This window comes from Lucilia sericata, unplaced genomic scaffold, assembly GCF_015586225.1.
Source record: "Lucilia sericata isolate MDLA Ls3-8-SP2 unplaced genomic scaffold, ASM1558622v1 Contig000736F_arrow, whole genome shotgun sequence".
In the NCBI taxonomy this organism is placed as follows: domain Eukaryota; kingdom Metazoa; phylum Arthropoda; class Insecta; order Diptera; family Calliphoridae; genus Lucilia; species Lucilia sericata.
Window position 1 is genome coordinate 140,298 of NW_023994734.1, and position 21,842 is coordinate 162,139.

At 35.2% G+C, this 21,842-nt stretch overlaps 3 protein-coding genes across 4 annotated transcripts; 2 read left to right on the forward strand and 1 right to left on the reverse strand.

Moving 5' to 3' along the window:
- The first annotated feature begins 878 nt into the window (after positions 1-878).
- On the forward strand, positions 879-6,661 carry LOC119607719 (gustatory receptor for sugar taste 43a). 2 transcript variants are annotated; one of them, XM_037961798.1, is made up of 11 exons: positions 879-1,047; positions 3,349-3,403; positions 3,793-3,937; positions 4,107-4,206; positions 5,292-5,354; positions 5,544-5,687; positions 5,753-5,884; positions 5,943-6,021; positions 6,091-6,352; positions 6,407-6,496; positions 6,556-6,661. In XM_037961798.1, the coding sequence occupies exons 1-11, from the start codon at positions 894-896 to the stop codon at positions 6,616-6,618; spliced, it is 1,287 nt and encodes a 428-aa protein (XP_037817726.1). In that variant the 5' UTR covers positions 879-893; the 3' UTR covers positions 6,619-6,661. The 2 variants fall into 2 exon arrangements, with proteins under 2 accessions (XP_037817726.1, XP_037817724.1); XM_037961796.1 differs by having other exon boundaries at positions 894-1,047; positions 5,753-5,878.
- A 2,372-nt stretch (positions 6,662-9,033) lies between these two features.
- LOC119607721 (putative pre-mRNA-splicing factor ATP-dependent RNA helicase PRP1) lies at positions 9,034-14,669 on the reverse strand. Its single transcript, XM_037961800.1, has 6 exons — positions 14,423-14,669; positions 13,054-14,327; positions 11,123-11,386; positions 9,958-10,080; positions 9,535-9,888; positions 9,034-9,475 (listed from the first exon to the last, which is right to left on the reverse strand). Exons 1-6 carry the CDS (start codon positions 14,473-14,475, stop codon positions 9,348-9,350), a joined length of 2,196 nt encoding a protein of 731 aa, XP_037817728.1. The 5' UTR covers positions 14,476-14,669; the 3' UTR covers positions 9,034-9,347.
- A 1,083-nt stretch (positions 14,670-15,752) lies between these two features.
- LOC119607720 (kinesin-like protein costa) lies at positions 15,753-20,085 on the forward strand. Its single transcript, XM_037961799.1, has 2 exons — positions 15,753-17,247; positions 17,409-20,085. The coding sequence occupies exons 1-2, from the start codon at positions 15,947-15,949 to the stop codon at positions 19,774-19,776; spliced, it is 3,669 nt and encodes a 1,222-aa protein (XP_037817727.1). The 5' UTR covers positions 15,753-15,946; the 3' UTR covers positions 19,777-20,085.
- Positions 20,086-21,842: the final 1,757 nt, after the last annotated feature.

Below are 21,842 nucleotides of genomic sequence, written 5' to 3' on the forward strand. Positions count from 1 at the left end.
TAGTCTATAGACTGGTCTATAGACCAATCTATAGAGCAATCTATAGATCAGTCTATAGACTGGTCTATAGACCAATCTATAGAGCAATCTATAGATCAGTCTATAGACCAATCTATAGAGCAATCTATAGATCAGTCTATAGACCAATCTATAGAGCAATCTATAGATCAGTCTATAGACCAATCTATAGAGCAATCTATAGATCAGTCTATAGACCAGTCTATAGATCAGTCTATAGACCAGTCTATAGATCAGTCTATAGAACAGTTTATTGATCAGTCTATATAGCAGTCTATATATCAGTCTATAGACCAATCTATAGATCAGCCTATAGATCAGTCTATAGACCAGTCTATAGATCAGTCTATAGACCAGTCTATAGATCAGTCTATGGACCAGTCTATAGATCGGTCTATAGACCAGTCTATTGATCAGTCTAAAGATCGGTCTATATACCAGTCTATATATCAAACTGTCCTAAAATTTTCTATAGAACAGCTTTACATCATTTCAAGTTTTGTGTCTATACTTCTAAAACCTTGGCCCCCTATATAAGACCTCCCTGTTGTTTATTCGCCGCACAACAACCTGTTTATAAAACTATGTCTATTATTTGCATAAAAATATAAAAGAATTGTACAATATGTTGCCATTTTGTCCACTGCATTTTCCTTTTTTTGCACACGCCATTTAAAAATCTGCACAAGGATATTTTATTTACAACAATTATAAACTATAAAAACGTACTTCGATGTGTAAATAAAAGTTAAACTAAATTTCATCTATGAAATCCCTTAATTACAGTTGTAATTTGTAGTTTAAAGTGTGAAGTTTAACATAACAGTACAGAAAAATTTAACAAAAAGGGAATTTTATTAAAAATAATAAAAAAAATGGAAATATCCCAATCTTCAATAAGTATATTTTTCGTTAGTAAATTATTGGCTTTGGCTCCCTATTCGGTGCGTAAAACTGCGAAAGGTGTTTATGTCATACAGAAAAGTATACCGTTTATATTTTATGCCGCCGCTTTATCATCAATAATGGGTAAATTTATTAGATAAAAATATTAAAATAAAAATCAGATCCTAAACTCCTAATTAAGGGGAGGAGGAGGAATAGGAATATAATTATAACATTTTCTTTTAAATAATAAAAATATTTGAAAACTTAAAGTTTTCACCCAATTATTAAGACGTAAAAATTGTGAACCATTTTGTTTTTACGTTTTAAAAACGTCATTTGGTCTAAACATTTTCTACTTAATAGCATTTAATTATAATTAATTGTTAAAAATAATAAAATCCACTTCAAAATATCATGCGAACTTTTCTAGTAAATAAGCGTTTTATATGCGTCACTTACAGATCGAATACGTTTTTTAAAAACGCTATTAAATATATTATTTACAAAGGAAATTAAATGGTCCTATAGCTTTTATCAGTTTTGCTGGCCATATGGACTATAAGAAAAATCGAATGCATTGTAAGGGCATAACGCAGTAGGGGACACACGAAAGTTACTGCTGAACTCTGCGGATTTTCGTTTGTACCCTACTGCGTTATGCCCTTATAATGCATTCGATGATATTTCTTATAGTCCATATGGACTCATAACTCTGTTACATAACTGCATGTTTCTTCGGGACCAGTACGTTATAGGCTCATCCTGACTATTAGTTTTTCTTTGTGGCGGATGAATTCCAAGTTCGATAAAACATCACTTTTGTTTACAACCTCACAAATGGGATACCTCTGTTGAGACGGAAATTGCATATAGATACGTTATCGGTAGACCCAAAAACGAATCCATCAAAAAAGACGATCACAGTAAACACACTGTGGTAAATCTGGTATGCATAGAGTAAACTCTGAACATATCTGGACAAGAAAGGAAAATTCAATGGCATCACTTGTAGAAGATACCTTTCATCCATCACCTTTCAACCCAGCACACTTCTCATTCATTCGACACACCTATAGAGAACAACATCCGACACACTCATTCTAGGTATACGGGAGGGCAAGTTCCGTATACCCCTACATTCATCCTGTATCTTATACACTTAACACCAATTAATTTCCAACGTTAAGTCACACAGTTACTCCTCTGTAGGGTATCTGTTGACTTCGGAAACAGCACCGAACTTATACCGAATCATGGACTTCGTCAGTGCATCAGTCTTTTAACCGATCTCTCCAATAACCGGGACCCTGCATTCAGTCTTTTAACCGACATCCTCTTACCGCGGATTTGGGTTTAAACCATAGCCACTACGTGTTCCTCGAAGGGACCTCTCCAATAACCGGGACAAATCAAAGTCCGAAACTCTGCCCTGCGGACTACCGGTTTCGTGGTTCTAGATTATGTGGTATATTGCTTCGAACCCATGCAGAATCATTCCACGGAAAGACCAAGGGCACATTTGATCATCACCAGTTTAAAGTCCCGGCAGACTAGAGGTACTGGTGGCACCTCTTTTCCCCGATATTGCAATAACACCAAGATGGAGGAAGATTCATCAAGGTAACATGCCACCGGGTGAAAGAATAGTGGACAGTGTCTTGCTTTCACAATTCCTTTATTGAAGGCCTGAGATATTGTCAAATATTTCTCTCCTATGTGTTCCATATAAAGCCGGCTGAACACAATGGTCGTATAAAGCGATCCCTGCAAACTTAATCACTCATGCCGATCTTCATGCTTCATCGAGTTGTAAACTCGACAAACTCTAGATCATGACTTTCCAACTTCTGAGCTTAAGGTGCAGTTCATTACATTATTTAACCATTTACTTATTTGTCCACCAGCACTATTCAGGTTCTTATCATTCTTATTCTTCTTTATTTTTCCCTGGGTTAACTTGATAATTCCCGACTTTATATCGAAATTCTGGAATGTAGCGATACGTGGTAATTCAGCTCAAAAAATTCTTCGTCGAAGAGACCCAACTGTAGATCATGACTTCCGAACCCTGAGCTTATGTTGCAGTTCTACCAACCTGCAACATTCAGGGTCGGATATATCGATGTCCTCGTGGAGTTCCCTTTTTGTTTAGTGCACGTTGGCGTTAAAGACGCGATCAGTGAATTCTGATGCCGTTTTCAGCGACTTTCTTTTCACTGATGTAATTTCCGCCTTTCAGAGGCAACAAAATCTTTTGGTCGCTTCACGATTATGAGATCGAATAGCGATGTTTTCCGAGAACGTTGTATCTGTTACAACTGATTTTGGATTTGTAACGATTTACTGCTTTTGTAATTGTTTTAAAATATCTGCTATTTTCTTAAAAACATAAAATTTAAATACCAATTTTTACAAAAATTATCTTATTTTTATATATTTCAGTATTTCTTACATATCGTGGACTATTATTCGATGCTAATTCTAAAATACCAGTAAGGTAACGTTTTAACATTATTTTCCTTGAATATGTTTGTGTGTATTTCAAAATATTTTTTTACTTAAACTTTGCAGTTTCACTAAAAACTATTCTAATACTAAAATCTATTTACAGAACTTAGCGATTTTCGCTTTATTCTTAAAAAGCGGAACAATCTAAAGTTTAAATAAAATTTCAATATAACTACTACTTAAATATCTTTTAAACTATCTGTTTTAACTCTTTTTACTCTAATTTCTCATTTTCTCTTTTCCTCTATAACTCTTCATTTAATAAATTTATCTTTAAACTGTTATCCAAAATCTCTCTGTTCTCTGGCTTTATAAAATACTTTTACGCATAAATCATATAAATTTTATTTGGAATTGCCTTAAATTTCACATATATAGAGCATCTTTTAGAATGAAATCGGCCACTTCAAAAGTGGTAACCGCTTTGGATGTATCGGTAGTGGTAATGGCAATAGTGGCTGGTGTTATATGTGGAATAGTTGGCTTGAATGCTACCAGAGATTTGAATGTAAGATTAAAAAAGGTGGGTTTGGAAAGGGAAATATTAACAATTATTTCAAGTTTCTCGAAAGTTTAGAATGAAGTGAATTGGAAAAATTTTGTATGGTAAACAGTTGGAAAATCTACTGACTTCGAGAGACTAGGAATTTCAGTTTGTTTTAAAGGAAGGTATGACTTTTTCCCCTTTTTAGGTGGACGAATCTTTAGGCTCGATAACAAATCTAAAAATGGAACGTTTTAAATCGTTTATGATGCTGTTAATACCCATGATCACTATAAGTATATTATTGGGTAAGTGATTAAGGAAGTCTAAAGAGTTTTTAAAAGGTATAGGGCAGAATTAACGCATACGTGGTCGAGTTACACTGATCATAAGAAGATGGTATGTGGTATTGTACATATTAGTTTAAAATCACCTACATATCACTAATATAGGTTGATGTTTGAGAGACTCTGTGACATCATCAACCAGTCCTGGAATAGTAAAATGGATTGCAAAATATCAAAGGCCTTATGGGCAACACTTAACATAGGGGCAACCAAGATACTTATACTTATACGACTGGATATGAATTCTGGCAGGGATGTTAATGGGGCATTGCTCTGTTAGAGTTTTTGGTCGTAAATGCAAAGATGCAAATCAACTAGAGCCGATGGAGTACATAATTTAAAAAGTCCGAATTGTAGATCACGACTTACGAAATCCTGAGCTTAATTTGGAGTTCTTTAAATGACCCAACCATTAACTAACCAGCACCGTTCAGGGTCGGATATAGTGATATCAACCAACTAAATCTCAAAACTGACTTACTTCTTCTTCGGGTTGAAGAGGTCTTTCTCTTTGAGAGATCAAACCAATTCCAGATCATAATTTCCATAGAGTACAGATTCTGAAATTGCTGAGAAATAGGTTCCATGATAGAATGGGGGAAATTGCGGCATTCAGCCCCTGCAATCTACTAGGCTTTATCAGGGGAATCAGTCATTTCTTCGACTGGGTTTTATAGAGAGAAACACATTCTCTTACACATTCATCTTTATCTATGTTGAAACCCTATGGAATTTGACCTGTTTGCTGTCATCTTTCTTCTCTTTATGTTCTTTTTGTTTTTCAATTTATTGGATCTTCAATCTTCAATGTTATGGCCTCCGAGTTTGGTTGCACCTTCTTAACCTAACCTATTTTCGAAATTGACTTGAGTTTTCGATAGTTTATTCGATCACGTATGAGCTAATTCCGCCCCAAAATATTTGACTATAATTTCTGGTATATAACTATCTGGAGAAGCTTGAACATAGGGCTTATTTTTAACCTCTCTACCTCTAAAAAGAATTTTTCTTCAGATTCTAAAGACATTTTAATTTATTTATTTTAGCTTTGGATGTATGGACCTGGTTAAGATTTGCTGAAAATATGGATACAGGCGTAGAAAACGCTGGTAAAGTATTAAATATACCAGCAAAATGTATTTAAAAGAATCGAAAACAAGCAATTTGCTGAGTACCTTTGATGGGCCGATTTTAAGGATTTAAGAAAACGATTTTAAATGAAAAACATTTTGCTGGTTATACAAGTACATAATTGAAATCTTTAAAGAAAGTAATTATCTATAAATCTATCACAACAGATTTAAATGTCCAGTGGTATATACCGTTCTATAGTTTATACTTTATATTAACGGGTTTACATGTGAATTTTGCCAATACTTCACTAGGTTTGGCTCGACGTTTTGAAGCCTTAAATATCATGTTAAGGAGCTCGTATTTACCAGGTAATAAAACTATAAGAGAACTTTATGTTAAAGCTATTAATGTATATTTTCTGTATATATAAAAGCTGATCGGCAAAAAGCTTTGCAAAATCAGGAAAAGGTCAAAATAACAACCGTTAAGACGACAACTTTAAACACGCCCAATTTACAGGCTAGTTTATCAAAGTTGGCTTCGGCAAGCTATCAAGAGGGTCCTAGTAATTAAATATTAGAAATTTTTATAACAATAATAATTAAATTTAAATTTGTTTTCAGGTAAAAATAAATCAATTTTATTAAAACTTTTAGCGGAATGTCATGAAACTTTAGTGAAATGTGTGAACATAGTAGCAAGGTAAAAATTTCAGAAATTTCTTTTAGCTTTCACTAGCATTATTTTCAAACCTATTTCCTAACATTTCAGCGCCTATGGCATGGCTGTTTTATTCATTCTAATTTCTTGTTTTCTACACTTGGTGGCCACTTCATATTTTTTATTTATTGAACTTTTAAGTAAAAAGGATAATGGTTATGTTTGGCTACAAGTTCTATGGATATTATTTCATTCATGTCGTTTGTTAATGGTAGTGGAACCTTGTCATCGTTTAACACGAGAATCTACTAAAACTATACACATAGTATGTGAAATAGAACGTATAGTACATGATCCTATACTGGCAGAAGAGGTAAGAGCATAAATATATTAAACTCAAAAGATTTAAATTTTCCTTTTTCTAAAGGTTAAAAAGTTTTGGCAACAATTGCTGGTCTGTGATGGTGGTTTTTCAGCCTGTGGTTTATGTCAAGTTAATCGTCAGCTTTTAACCTCGGTAAGCAGACCATATTCTTTAATAAAGAAATAAATCTAAACCCTTCTTATCTATTACAGTTGGCTTCAGCTATTGCTACCTATTTAGTGATCTTAATACAATTTCAAAAAAGTAATGGTTAAAATTTGACTATTTGCCTTTTTTTGTCAGGATTCAATATCTAACCTCACTTTTCTTTTAAAATCTTTAACCTTAATGTCAATTTTAAAGCTTCTGTTTAAAAAGTAACAATAAAGTTTAGTTAATTAAAAAATTATGTTGTTTATAAGGAGTCAGGCATTTAAGTTTTAAAATATATTATATTAGATCAGCCTTAGACCAATTAAAGGTTAATTCACGTTATCAATCCATCGATGTTTCCTCTCCTGAAATATCCTTTGTCTAATTACATTCGGCTAAAACTATACAACAATCAAGCAAGGTGTCCTGCATCGATGTCCAGAACTTGAAATTGTACTACTTCAACTAAAAAGTGTCCATAAATCCATCTACGAGGCCATTAGACATTAAGCATGTTGTTCCATCCCGTTCTTAGTTGTGTTGGAACTTTTAAGGATTTTCGATATAGGGTTTCTTCAATCAATAGGCGGTGAGCGACTTCCAACTACGAAATTGTTGGATCCTGTATAATTCTCATTTAAAGCTGCCATATATGAGGATATATCTATCCATTTCATAGTTGTGTATGTTATCCATGAACAAGTTATACCAACTGTGAAAGTTGGAAAGACTTCTCCGATAACATCCCAGTAGAAACTAAGTACATACTTAGTCAACATGGCGTTGTGTTCCTTGACTTCAAAGAAGCCATCTCTTCCTAGTGTAGGTGATGTTGCGACGTAATTTCCAAGCAGCCTTACAGTTGTTAGGGCTCCTTTGAATATTTCTTCCTGGTTATCACTAAGAAAAAGTAAACACACAGAAACAGCAGAATTAACCACCGACCAATCCTTTTATATGTAGCCATACCTCTAGTGTTGACGTCTAGCACTTTGAAGACCATTTTTCTACATCGCAATTTGTTATTGCATCGACAACGAAGCCAAATGTCAAATAGGCTTATTTCGTCCGTGTGTGATAGCTGCAACTTTTGTGCAGTGAACAACTGAAGTATTTCCTTGAGATAACCATTCCACAGATAGCATAATTCACCAAGATTTTGGTCCTCAAACATAAGAAATCAAATCATGTTATTGTGGAGGCGCAGAAAGTTTAGAGAGGTAGAAATCCAATAATAGCGGCGCTAGAACTCCGCCCTGGGGTACACTTTGTATAACTTTACAATATATTCAGCGTTTGTTTCTAAACACTACAATCGACTATGTTCTTCATGTCATTCCACTTATCCTCATTTACCAACTTGCTGATTTTCTGGTTCCGCTTAGGTTGGGGTATTTCGAATATCATCCCGTTCATCTGCAAGTCTAGCCGCTTTTGCTGGGAGTTGTAGTCACACTACGGATATTCAACCAGCAGGTATAAAGCGAACAGCTGCTGAGGTAGCAGTTTCATGGAACTTTCCCTCTGCTTGGACGTTAGAGTGAGCTTTTAGGTTGCAAAAGACGGATTCCATGAATTCAGAGACTTAGAATATATCCAGATATGTTAACCACTATTTCATATACCTTCGTACTACAAGCTTAACTTTCCATTTCCTTTGATAGTTCATACTTATCAATACGATATCGAAGTTATTGGACGATAATTAGTTTAAGAAGCTTGAAATGGATCCTGTTTTGCGAGTCTGCTCTTTGAACTGTATTTTTAATAAATTCTACGGTTTCTTTGAGTCAGCATAGATTAGCGGGAAATAATAAAAATTAATCGTCCATTTTTCGGGTTACCGATTCCAGCTTGGTCTTGTTACGAGGATATTAGAGGAATGGTTTAATTATGTTTATCGAAGGCAATAATCCAATTAAGACAATTTCATAAAACTGTGGGATACGTGAACGTTGGAAGGTATCCAAAGATTGTTGAAATTTTAGGTAGGTTACCTCAAGCACTAATTGGACATTTGAGGCGAATAGTACTTTTGATCTTATTCGAGTAACGATAAACTGTACAGACTGCGATTCCTCCTCAGATTCCACATATCGATTTTCATTATTTATGTTGTGGATGGTATGTATGACCTTAACTTTGTTAAAGATAAAACCACAGTGCGTTATGTAATTACAAAGAAAGAGCTGCAGCCTTTAAGAAGTCTGGTATCAACAGATATCGTCATATCCAATCCCATTAATACCTTCTTCTAATAATGAAGGCCGATATTCTTTACTTTGTTGTAATACCCAGGTCACAGTGAAATATCACTTTGTGATTCTCCAAAAGCATAAAAAGCGAAGATCTCCCTCAAAGTCTTTTAAAGATTTTGATGGTTTGTTTTTCTTTTTACTGCCACTTTATTAAGAACAAGAAGAAATTGCGTTTGTAAAAATAAACAAGTAGTTTTACTACTATTTATTCTTAATTGTTGACACACTTTTTTAAAACACTTTACACACACACTCGTTTTTAAAATTCTTAAGAGTTTGTTTTTTAATTATTATTTTTTAAATACACATGTATAACTATATATTAACTTTTAATTAGTTCGGTTGGTTATTTTCCTTTTTTTTCAGTGTAATGGAAAGTTTTATAATAGCAGGTTTAAAATGTCTAAAGGCATTAGACATTTTTTTCTATATATTATTGTTTTATTATAATTATTCCATTCAAAAAAACTTATATAATAAAAATAAAAACTATATATGTACGTAAAACGTATAAAAGTAATAATATTTAATAATAAAAAAGAAATATTATTTAATAAAAGTATTTAAAAAAAAACTGCAAAATAAAAGTGCGTTTAAAAGCCGGTTTGATATTGTTTAGATTCCAGTCGTTGCTGCAACATTTCCAATTGACGTTTGGCCTCACATTGAGGGAAATTATTCATATCATAGTATTGAGGAGCCAAAGTTAAAAGCCATTCAGCTGAGGGATATTATTAAATATATTAAATTTAAGTTTAAAATGATGTTCAATTTACTTACGCTTAACATCTGTAACGGTACGTATATAATTTTTAGTAGTGAGTACAAATTCATTGTAGATAACCCAATCGGGTTTATGATCCAGACATGTGGAAGGATGCAGTTGTACTATTTGATTATCCTTAATGGTAAGATAGTGACCAGTGCGCTCTAAATGTGCCACCTGCATGAAGAAACCTTGTACTAAGGCTTTGCGTATATTGACATAATAATCCTTGGAAGTGAATTCTGTGCTGCTGCGTTTCAAATTAAAACGATCCATAATGCGTGCCAATTGTTGACGCACATTATCGGCCGATTTTAAAGAACGGAAATTAATGAAATTTTCATAACACCAATTGGGATCTTCACTGCCTGATGGTGCGGAAGAGAAGGAAGGAAATATAACTTTTTCTTTTGCTTGGAAAATAAACAATTACTTACTCTGCTTAAAGGCATGATAGACATTGAGTAAAGTCAAATGATCACCATCAATATGGGCAAATCTCATTTTAGCCTCATCTGCTGCTTTTTTGGCCTCATTGGGTCTTACAAAACATTGTGGTACTGTGGTGTTGGTGGGGTTGTCATCATCATCACAATTGTTTTTTTTTTTAGATTTATTTTGTATGGTTACGAGATAAAAACAAAAGAAGAGCATTTTGTGTTTGGGGGTATTTGGTTTGTAGTTTATTTTTTCAAAAGCAAACCAACAATATTTTACCATTTACCCGTTGACACAAGTTGAATTTTTGTTTAAGAGCATTTTCATTGTTTAAAACTTAAGTGTTTGTTTTTTTAAGAATTTCTTTATAAATAGTGATGATAAACAATAGAATAAACACTGCTAAAGTCAACTAAATTTTCAATAAAAGGAAGAGGTTTTGTAAAGGTTTTGTTTTTCAGCAAAGAGTTTCAAGAACGTTTTTCGGTTTCTTTTTAAAATTAAGAAAAAAGTCACAAGTAACTAAGATTTTTTATTAAGTTAAAAGTTTAAGAAACAATAGTTTTTTTTAAGGATTTTTGTAATGTTACTTGTGTTTCTGTTATTTAAACGCTATTGAAACTGAAGGTTCAGTGGTGAATGCAAAAGACAAATGTTTATTCTAAAATAAAGGGAAATTTTTCTTTTGCATTTTAACTAAAACTAAGGATTAGAGAAAAGAAGACTTTCAAGCTTAAAAGAGCAGATTTTTGCTAAAAAATATTTAAAAATACAAGTTTTTACTCTCCATAGTAATTATTAAACCTATCAGCCAATCAATATACGCAACTTCGAACAAAGCTATGATTATAACGCAAAGAATGTAGATGTGTTTCAATTTAACTGTTTCCTATTCAAAGGCCTACTATAAATTGTAATTTTAAGCTTTCCCTTTAAGGTAACTGATTAATTTCTTGCAGATTTACGTACAAAATCCTGAGATTTTTTCTAAAGTATAGATTTCTTATAAATAAATATTTTCCCTTAAAAAAGCTTTTCAATTTCTTTCATATAACATTTTGTATGGAATTAACTTCTCATTATACCTAAATCGCTTCATTTTAACCCTACTTTTTCTAATAAATTTAAAATATTCAGTTAAAATAAAAATAAAGTTAATCTCACCCGACAGCATAGCAGTAATTGATAAAATTTCATTCGAACAATTATGTTGACAACTGGCTATTAACATTTTGGCCAATTGTGGATCCAAGGGAAATTCTGACATTACTGCACCCAAATCAGTTAGGTTACCATCATCGTCGAGAGCAGCCAAATAGTTCAAAAGTTCCAAGGCACGCATAAGAGTTTCGGGTGCAGGTGGATCCATGAAATCAAAATGTACCAAATCGTCAATGCCTAATTTTTTTAGTTGTAAAACAACAGTGCCTGGAAGAATGAATGTAAGTAAGGAAGTAAGTAAGTAAGTAAGTAAGTAGTAAGTAAGTAAGTAGTAAGTAGTAAGTAAGTAGTAAGTAAGTAAGTAAGTAAGTAGTAAGTAAGTAAGTAAGTAAGTAAGTAAGTAAGTAAGTAAGTAGTAAGTAAGTAAGTAGTAAGTAGTAAGTAATAAGTAAGTAAGTAAAGTAAGTCAGTAAGTAAGTAAGTAGTAAGTAAGTAAGTAAGTAAGTAGTAAGTAAGTAAGTAAGTAGTAAGTAAGTAAGTAAGTAAAGTAGTAAGTAAGTAAGTAAGTAAGTAAGTAAGTAAGTAAGTAAGTAAGTAAGTAAGTAAGGTAAGTAAGTAAGTAAGTAAGTAAGTAAGTAAGTAAGTAAGTAAGTAAGTAAGTAAGTAAGTAAGTAAGTAAGTAAGTAAGTAAGTAGTTAAGTCGTCGTCGTCCGTCTTCAGTAAGTCGTACGTCTAGTCCGTCGGTCCGTCCTCCGTCGTCCGCCGTCCGTCCGTCAGTCCGTCGTCGTACGTCTTCGTCGTCCGTCCGTCCGTCCGTCCGGCCGTGTCCGTAGTCAGTCCGTACGTCCGTCGTACGTCCGTCCGTCCGTCCGTCGTCCGTCCGTAAGTCCGTCCGGCCTAAGTCAGTCCGTCTAGTACGTCCGTACGTTCGTAAGAAGTACGTAAGCGTGAAAGCTCATAAAATCGGAAAAAGCCGATTTCATATTCGGTGCGGCTATAAATTTATGTTTCTAGTTTTAATGTAATAGAAAATTCAAAAATTAGCTTTTGGAGAACGTAAAAGTACCAAAAAGTCCCATTTTATAGGTTCTCATTTAGTCCGTGCTCCACCATTTGAAGAACGAAAAGTACAAAAAGTCCCTTTTATAGGTTCTCACTTTCTCCGGGCTGTTGATAATTATTTTCTTCTTCTTAGATTCAATTATATAGAAACTTCAAATGTACCTTTTGGAGAACGAAAAAGTACCAAAAAGAGCCATTTTATAGGATCTCATTTGCTCCGGGCTCTATATTCCCGTACCTTTTGAAAAACGAAAAAGTACCCTTTTATAGGTTCTCATTTACTCCGGGCTATACATGATTTATTTCATGTTTCTAGCTAATAACAACACACAGCTTGATTTGTAATCTGTTCATGCTCTGTTTTGTTTTTATAAACAATCGTGTACAAGAACAAAATTTACCGTATGATAATGTGAGTTGTTGTTTATTAATAATAAACTATTATTTTTGTCTAAGCATAATTTGTTAATGATATTTTCAGAGGTTGTCTCGGTTTTTTGCTCATATCTCCGTTATTTATGAACCGATTTTGCTGATTTTAAACATAAAACTTTTCGAAAACATATTTTATCAGAAAATTGATTTCAACAAACATACGTACAGACAGACAGACGGACATAGCTTAATCAACTCCGCTATCTATAAGGAATCAGAATATGTACACTTTATAGGTTCTGGAAATTACATTATAGAGATTACAAATGGAATATGTCATATGTGTCCGATTTTTTTTTTTACTTTTCCGACATTTATTTACAGTGCTTCCTAAAGGAAGAAATTGTACTTAAGTTTAAATAGCCTTCCTTAGTGTTAGTTATAAAACCGGTCCTGAGTAAGTTAATAAGTAATTGAATATAAAAAGTACAACTTACCCAAATTAGATCTCAAAATCTCAGGATATGTATTATCTTGCATTTCGTTCTTATAGGCCTTTTCGGTATACAAACGGAAACATTTTCCGGGGCGAGTACGACCGGCACGACCAGCTCTCTGTTGAGCCGAAGCCTTTGAAATAGGTGAAACTAATAAACTCTCCACACGTATACGAGGATTGTAGACCTTTTGTTTGGCAAAACCGGGATCTATGACAAAGACTACACCATCAATGGTCAAAGAAGTTTCAGCAATATTTGTGGAAACTACCACTTTACGGCCTATGGCACCATTGGCACTGCGTGGTGGTGCTGGTTCGAAAATACGCTGCTGCAAAGCAGGTGGCAAGGTGGAATACAAAGGTATACACTTGAGTTCCCCTATCTCAGAACCCAAATTATCTATTTCACGTTTAATACGTTTACAAGCCTCTTCGATTTCCTCTTGTCCAGTGAGGAACATTAGGATATCACCCTCTATATCTTCACACATGTGTATCTGTATAACAGTACGTATGGCCGCTTCTAGATAATCACGTTCCGGTTCAGGGGTATAGAAAATCTCTACTGGATGGGTTCTACCGGGTACATTCATGAGGGGAGCATTGTCGAAATACTGCTGGAATTTACCAGCATCTAAAGTGGCAGACATCACCACTAGTTTTAAGTCATTTCTTTGTCTAATAACCTCCTTTAAAACACCCATTAAGATATCAGTAGCCAAAGTCCTTTCGTGAGCCTCATCCAATAAGATCACCTGATATTGTTCCAACATGGGATCCGACATGGCCTCACGCAACAACATACCGTCTGTCATGTATTTCAGCAAAGTCTTGGGTGAGGAGCAATCCTCAAAACGTATGGAGTAACCTACTTCTTCACCCAAATTAACATCCATTTCCTCGGAAACACGTTGGGCCACGGACATAGCAGCCACACGACGAGGTTGGGTACAGGATACCCCCTTCTTACCCTTGGACACAGCATATTCCACACACCACTGGGGTATTTGTGTAGTCTTACCAGAACCTGTCTCACCCACCAACACTATACACTGATGATTATTTAACAGGCGCATGAAATCTGTTTGATATTCGAATACCGGCAATGTTATACGTTTCTTGTACAATTGTTGAAAACGTGCCGAATAGGGCTTCAAATTAAAGGGATTCATGGTGCCGGGTGGCTTCGCCAGAGAACCCACTAAACTGCCTGGTGTGCCACTAGCCGCTAAACAAGCTGCTGCTCCCGACGAAGAGGTAGCTGTTTCTTCTCTAAAAAATACCCAAAAGAAAAATTCCATTAGTCGCCATGTTTATAATATAATATATTCGTTTCTTTTCGTTCATTCGTTGTTTCAGATACTTACTTTTTCACCTTGTTTGTGTAGGTTTCTCCAACTTCAATGCGTCTTTTTGACATGTTTAATGTGTCTTTTTAGCTCTGTTTTCTTAAAAATTTAATAAATTTCTGTGTTTTATGAAAATTTTCCGTATTTATCTTCAATTTAAATGGAGAAATTTATTAAAAAACACGCGTTAATTGGCACGCGATTTTTTCAGGCGCTTGTGAAATAAAGAAGAAAAATAATGGTTCTAACAGCACAGTTGCTAAAATTGGTAGTATTTATAAGTGTCGTATGACAGAGTTGTTTCTTGAAGTACCATTTTTGTTACATAGAGCAAAGCACTGTGAGATAAGAACACAAAAACAGATAAATAACTTTTTAAGTATGAAAATTATCAATACATTACAGTGAATTTATTTAAAAATTGGGGTTGAAAGCGCGATAAGAAACTCTTTAACTTATTTGAAAAAATAATAAAAATCCCGAAATCAATTTTTAAATTAAAAAAAAAAAAAAAAAAATAAAAAAATTAATAAAGTTTTAATTTTTAAAACGTTTACGATACAACAAATAAACTCGTATAAATCGCCACCAACAGTGGTGAAAATATGATATCAAGAAATATTAAAAAATAATATTAAGACATATTCATCATGTAAATTTCTGTACCATTAATAAGTCTTTTTGTTGGCTTATTCAAATTAGAACATATCTCGTAAAGTCGATGTTTTGTCGAAAGGTCGATGTTTTGTACGAAAATTATTCAAAAGGTACTTACTGACTGACTTACTGACTTACGTACGGACGAAGAACGGACGGACGGCCGGACGGACGGACGGAGGACGGACGGACGGAGGACTGACGGACGGACGGACGGACGGACGGACGGACGGACGACGACGGAACTACGGAGGATGACGGACGGACGGACGAGGAAGACGACGGCGACGGAACGTACTGACGGACGGACGGACGGAGGACGGACTGACGGACGGACGGACGGACGGACGATGGACGGACGGACGGACGGACGTGACGGGACGGACGGATGGGACGGACGACTGACTACTTACTTACTTACGACTAATGAATGACTACTTACTACGACTAGTACGACGTACTTACTTACTTCCTTACTTACTACTAAAAATTACTTACGTACTTACTTACTTACTACTTACTTACTTGACTTACTTACTTACTTACTTCTATCAATATATTCTGAAACAATTTTATCTACATATAATACTCCATTCCGCCAGACCCTCCTGTTTCTAAAAATTTCAATTTTAAATATACTTACTTTTCTAACATTAGTAGTATAAAAATACCTAAAAAATCATCACTGATCAATACACCTAAAAAATTATTGTTTTCGCGAGAGTAAGCAGAAGAAAATTTAGCAAATCAATTAAACATAAATAAACCAAATTAAATACAGCAAAAAATAAATAAAATGTCTTTACATTAAACAATATATAACAATATAACCATACAAACTAAACATTGAGGTCTAATTAAGTGAAAAGCAGCATAGAAAAGAAAATGGAAATACCAATACAAGTTGCTGTGCGTATTTGCCCCAAGGGTTTGCAAAAACAACAACAACAAGAAGTAGCAACAAAATTGGAAAAGGACATTGTAGGACAACAACAGGATGATAATGGTAATGTTAAATGCTGTGACAATGATGAAGAGGAAGAAGATGAAAAAAATACCAAATGCTGTATACAAACTATACCCTTGGCTGCCACACAACCAGGTTATATGGCTAATAATGGCATGTCTGGTGTAATGGGAGCATTGGATAATGGTGTTGGTATAGCGGCTGGTCTTATACAAGTGGGTCCGCATTCATTTCCCGTAACACATGCTCTACCTCTGAATTGTGCTCAAAATCAAGTATATCACCAAACAGTATTTCCTTTGATTAGTCTATTTATGGAAGGCTTTGATGCCTCAGTGGTTTCTTATGGTCAGAAGGGTTGCGGCAAGACGTATACATTATATGGTTATGGGTTTGATTGCTCCTATAGTGAAGCTGATCAGGGTATAGTGCAACGTTGTGTGAGAGAGATTTTCACACATATGACCAATCATCCGGAACGTACCTATGCTGTCAACATAGGCTGGGTAGAGATTTGTGGTGAGGTTATACGTGATTTGTTGGGGGTAGGCAATGTCCACTGCATGAATTTTGCCGATGTTTTTCATTGGCTGCAAGTTGGGTTGCAATCGTTGGCTAATTCGAAAATGGAAATGGCCCATACACTATTTACTTTAACTCTGGAACAGCAATGGGTTTCCAAAGAGGGTCTAATACAACATCGTCTTTCGACCGCCTCCTTTAGTGATCTATGTGCCACAGAACGTTTGTTTATGTTAAATTCTCTGGATCAGCCGTCTAGTTTACCTAAGGATTTGGGTTTACAATCTCTGGAGCATGTGGTTAATACTTTAACTGATCCTGCTCTCATGTATAATGCCAATGGTAATATTCCCTACAATCAAACAACTCTTACCACTCTGTTGAAAGATTCTTTTGGCGGTCGTGCTCAAACTCTGGTCATATTGTGTGTTTCTCCTTTCGAGCGAGATATTAATGAGACTCTGTGCAATCTACAGTTTGCCTTTAAAGTGCAATGTGTGCGGAATTATGTGGTAATGAATACATTCTCTGATGATAATACTCCTTTGTCGCCTGAGGGTATTTTACCGGAATTGGGTGGAGGAGGTGTTACAGCAGCTGGTCTAACACCTCCAGTGCCTGATTCACATTTTGGTTTACAGTTTGCTGCTAGCCAGTGGTTTAAATTGGTCTCCAATGCAGAGGGTTTGTTTTCGAAGTAAGTAAAAACGTATTTTTAACTATTTTCTAGAATTGCACTAGAACTGAACTGTAACAGAACTAGACCTAGAACTGAACTTGAACTGACTAGAACTAAATATTAGAATAGAATTAAGTAAAATATTTTGTTTTTATTAAAAAATTCACTTCATTTCCCAGACTCATTTCATCCAATGCTATAAACGAGGCCGAAAAAGAACAAATCGAGGAATGGCTGTTTCTCAAACAAGAATGCGAAGAGTGCCTCAGTTCCAATGAGGTTATACGCAGTCAAAAACAATTGGGACCCATACAAGAAGCCGAAGAGCCCGAAGAAACCAACAGTGAACCAGAAACTTCATGCCAACAAAATTCCGACAATGAATCGGATTCAGAATCTCAACGCCCTGATTTGGAGGAAAAAATCGAATTACTTATGGAAGATTTAAGCATGAAAACGGATAATCTGGTGAAAACTAAATATCAAGAATTTATGGAAAATCATCCCAAGGCAGTAATGGAATCTCAAGAAAGTTTTCAACAAAAGAAAAAAGATCACAGGGAAGAGGAGAAAGAGTTGGAGGAAAGAAGACAATCGGTGGGTACGGGAGGTAGGAGAAGATCCATACAACCGGGAGCTACTCTATCAAGTGCAGAAATAGCCATGTTAAATAGAGTGGCAGGTGTAAAGCAACAACAGCAGAATCAACAACAGTTGCAGCAGCAATTGCAAACAACAAATGATGACTTCCTGGACTCCTCCACAGATATGGCCAATAACTTAAGACAAAATAACAACTCTCCCTTGGATATGATACAAAAGAAGTTGCGTAAATTGGATACAGATATAGAAGCACGCTTAAGACAAATCAAGGAAGTAGAGGAAACCATGCAATTGAAACAGAATATCATAACAGAACTAATTAAGAACAGTGACACGCGCACTACGGCCAAACAAAGATTCCACAAGAAAAGAGCCAAATTGGAGGCAGAATATGAAAAGACCAAAAAGTCATTGGCCAAAGCCATGCTGCAGCATAAAGACAAACAGGAAATAGAACGTCTTAAAGCCATCATCACACACCTGGAACAAAGACTCAATGATTTGACCTCTATTAAGCATATAGCAGGAGAAAGTGGCCAAAAGGTTAAGAAATTGCAGCAATCTCTGCATGAATCCAAAAAGGTCATAGATGATTTGCAAAAGAAAATCAAAAAGGAACGTAAACTTAAAGAGGCCTTAGAGAACGAAATGAAATCTTTAAAGGAAAAAGAGAATTCCAAGGCCTTGGTTAAAATCGAACACCCACCTTTGGCTGAGGAAAAGGGTAAACATTTAAAAGAGGTGCAGGCCCGTATCTCACATTTGGATCATGTTTTAAAAGAAAAATCCGATAATCTAGATCTCTATCGTGATGATGAGCAGCGAGAGGGTTTGCGGCATGAAATACGTAATCTCAGAAGAACTAGAGATCATCTACTAGAGCAAAGATGCTCCTTGGATCGCAAATTAAAGCGAGACAAAATGTTGAGCCATAAAGAAGAGCGTAAACTATTGGAATGTGATGAAGCTATAGAGGCCATTGATGCCGCCATAGAATTTAAAAATGAATTAATTTGTGGCCACAAATCCATTGACACCAGTGAACGTCTACAAAGAGAAAAAGGCGAGCAAATGCTTATGGCCCGCCTTAATAAATTGTCCACTGAGGAAATGCGCACTTTACTTTATAAATATTTTAACAAGGTTATAGATTTGAGAGACTCCTCGCGTAAATTGGAAATACAATTAATGCAATTGGAAAGAGAGAAAGATGCCTGGGAATGGAAAGAGAGGGTGTTATCCAATGCCGTACGCCAGGCTCGTTTAGAAGGAGAACGCAATGCTGTACTTTTACAACGGCAGCATGAAATGAAATTGACCTTAATGCTTAGACATTTAGCCGATGAAACCTCTAATAGTTCTGCTTCCTTTACAGAACAATCCCTTAATCCTAATGCTGCACGCTACTACAAACCCACGCCCCACCAATTGGCTTTACAGGCCACCAACAATTCAGCTACCACTTGCTTTACCGATTCCGAATATGAATGGTCATCTCCTACCACCATGCATGGCGGCGGCGGCGGCGGTAAAATGCTTAAACCCTCCTCCAATAAACTTAACGATATGGAAATGTGTCCTTTAACCGATCCAACCTCCTTGACCAAATACAAACCTTTGGATAAATTTAAAGACAAAGAACGTGAAACTAAAAATAAACTTTTTGCTAAATTTCAAGTTTTAACACGTTATGCCGCCAGTCATCATAATCATCATACAGATGATACCTCCGCTCCACCCTCTACCTCTTCCACTTCTACACAATTGATGGCTGCTGCTGCCGGTGGTGGTGGTGGTAGCGGTAAGCGTGCTAAAGATAAAAAACAAATGTTGGCGGTTATACCTCAAGAGAATCTTAAAAAATTATCTACAAATACGCCAAATACAAAGGTCACAAGACAAAAGAATAAAATTATCATACAGGATAATTCCAGGAAAAATTAAAGGATGATTTGTTTTCCGGTTTAGTTTTGAAGAGTAAGCAAGGTATTTTATTAGTTTTTTTTTTTTGCTGTAGAAGTATTTGGTAAGAGGTTTAGGACAACAATTTTTGAGGGGTTAGAGTTAAGATAAAGTTCATAAGTTAATGCAAATACGAAGGAATACTACAAACTTGAGGCTAGAGTATAGTACTAAATATAAATTAGAAAAATATTCAGACTATAAGTCCAGACTATAGACTAGACTATAGTCCAGACTATAGTCAGTACTATAGACTAGACTATAGACCAGAATATAGGCTAGACTATAGTCCAGACTATAGACTAGACTATAGTCCAGACTATAGACTAGACTATAGTCCAGACTATAGACTAGACTATAGTCCAGACTATAGACTAGACTATAGTCCAGACTATAGACTAGACTATAGTCCAGACTATAGACTAGACTATAGTCCAGACTATAGACTAGACTATAGTCCAGAATATAGACTAGACTATAGTCCAGAATATAGACTAGACTATAGACTAGACTATAGACTAGACTATAGACTAGACTATAGACTAGACTATAGACTAGACTATAGACTAGACTATAGACTAGACAATAGACTAGACAATAGACTAGACTATAGTCCAGACTATAGTCCAGACTATAGACTAGACTATAGACTAAACTATAGTCCAGACTATATACTAGACTATAGTCCAGACTATAGACTAGACTATAGTCCAGACTATAGACTAGACTATAGTCCAGACTATAGACTAGACTATAGTCCAGACTATAGACTAGACTATAGTCCAGACTATAGACTAGACTATAGTCCAGACTATAGACTAGACTATAGTCCAGACTATAGACTAGACTACAGACTAGACTATAGTCCAGACTATAGTAGACTATATTCCAGACTATAGACTAGACAACAATCCATACTATAGACTAGACTATAGTCCAGACTATAGTCAGTACTATAGACTAGTCTATAGTCCAGACTCTAGACTAGACTATAGTCCAGACTATAAACTAGACTATAGTCCAGACTATAAACTAGACTATAGTCCAGACTATAGACTAGACTATAGTCCAGACCATAGACTAGACTATAGTCCATACTACAGACTAGACTATAGTCCAGACTATAGACTAGACTATAGTCCAGACTATAGACTAGACTATAGTCCAGACTATAGACTAGACTATAGTCCAGACTATAGACTAGACTATAGTCCAGACTATAGACTAAACTATAGTCCAGAATATAGACTTGACTATAGTCCAGAATATAGACTAGACTATAGTCCAGACTATAGACTAGACTATAGTCCAGACTATAGACTAGACTATAGTCCAGACTATAGACTAGACTATAGTCAAGACTATAGACTAGACTATAGTCTAGACTATAACTAGACTATAGTCCAGACTATAGACTAGACTACAGTCCAGACTATAGACTAGACTATAGTCCAGACTATAGACTAGATTATAGTCCAGACTCTAGACTAGACTATAGTCCAGACTCTAGACTAGACTATAGTCCAGACTATAGACTAGACTATAGTCCAGACTATAGACTAGACTATAGTCCAGACTATAGACTAGACTATAGTCCAGACTATAGACTAGACTATAGTCCAGATTATAGACTAGACTATAGTCCAGACTATAGACTAGACTATAGTTCAGACTATAGACTAGACTATAGTTCAGACTATAGACTAGACTATAGTTCAGACTATAGATAAGACTATAGTCCAGACTATAGACTAGACTATAGTCCAGACTTTAGATTAGACTATAGTCCAGACTATATACTAGACTATAGTTCAGACTATAGACTAGACTATAGTTCAGACTATAGATAAGACTATAGTCCAGACTATAGACTAGACTATAGTCCAGACTTTAGATTAGACTATAGTCCAGACTATAGACTAGACTATAGTCAGACTATAGACTAAACTATAGTCCAGACTAAAGACTAGATTATAGTCCAGACTATAGACTAGATTATAGTCCAGATTATAGACTAGATTATAGTCAAGACTATAGACTAGATTATA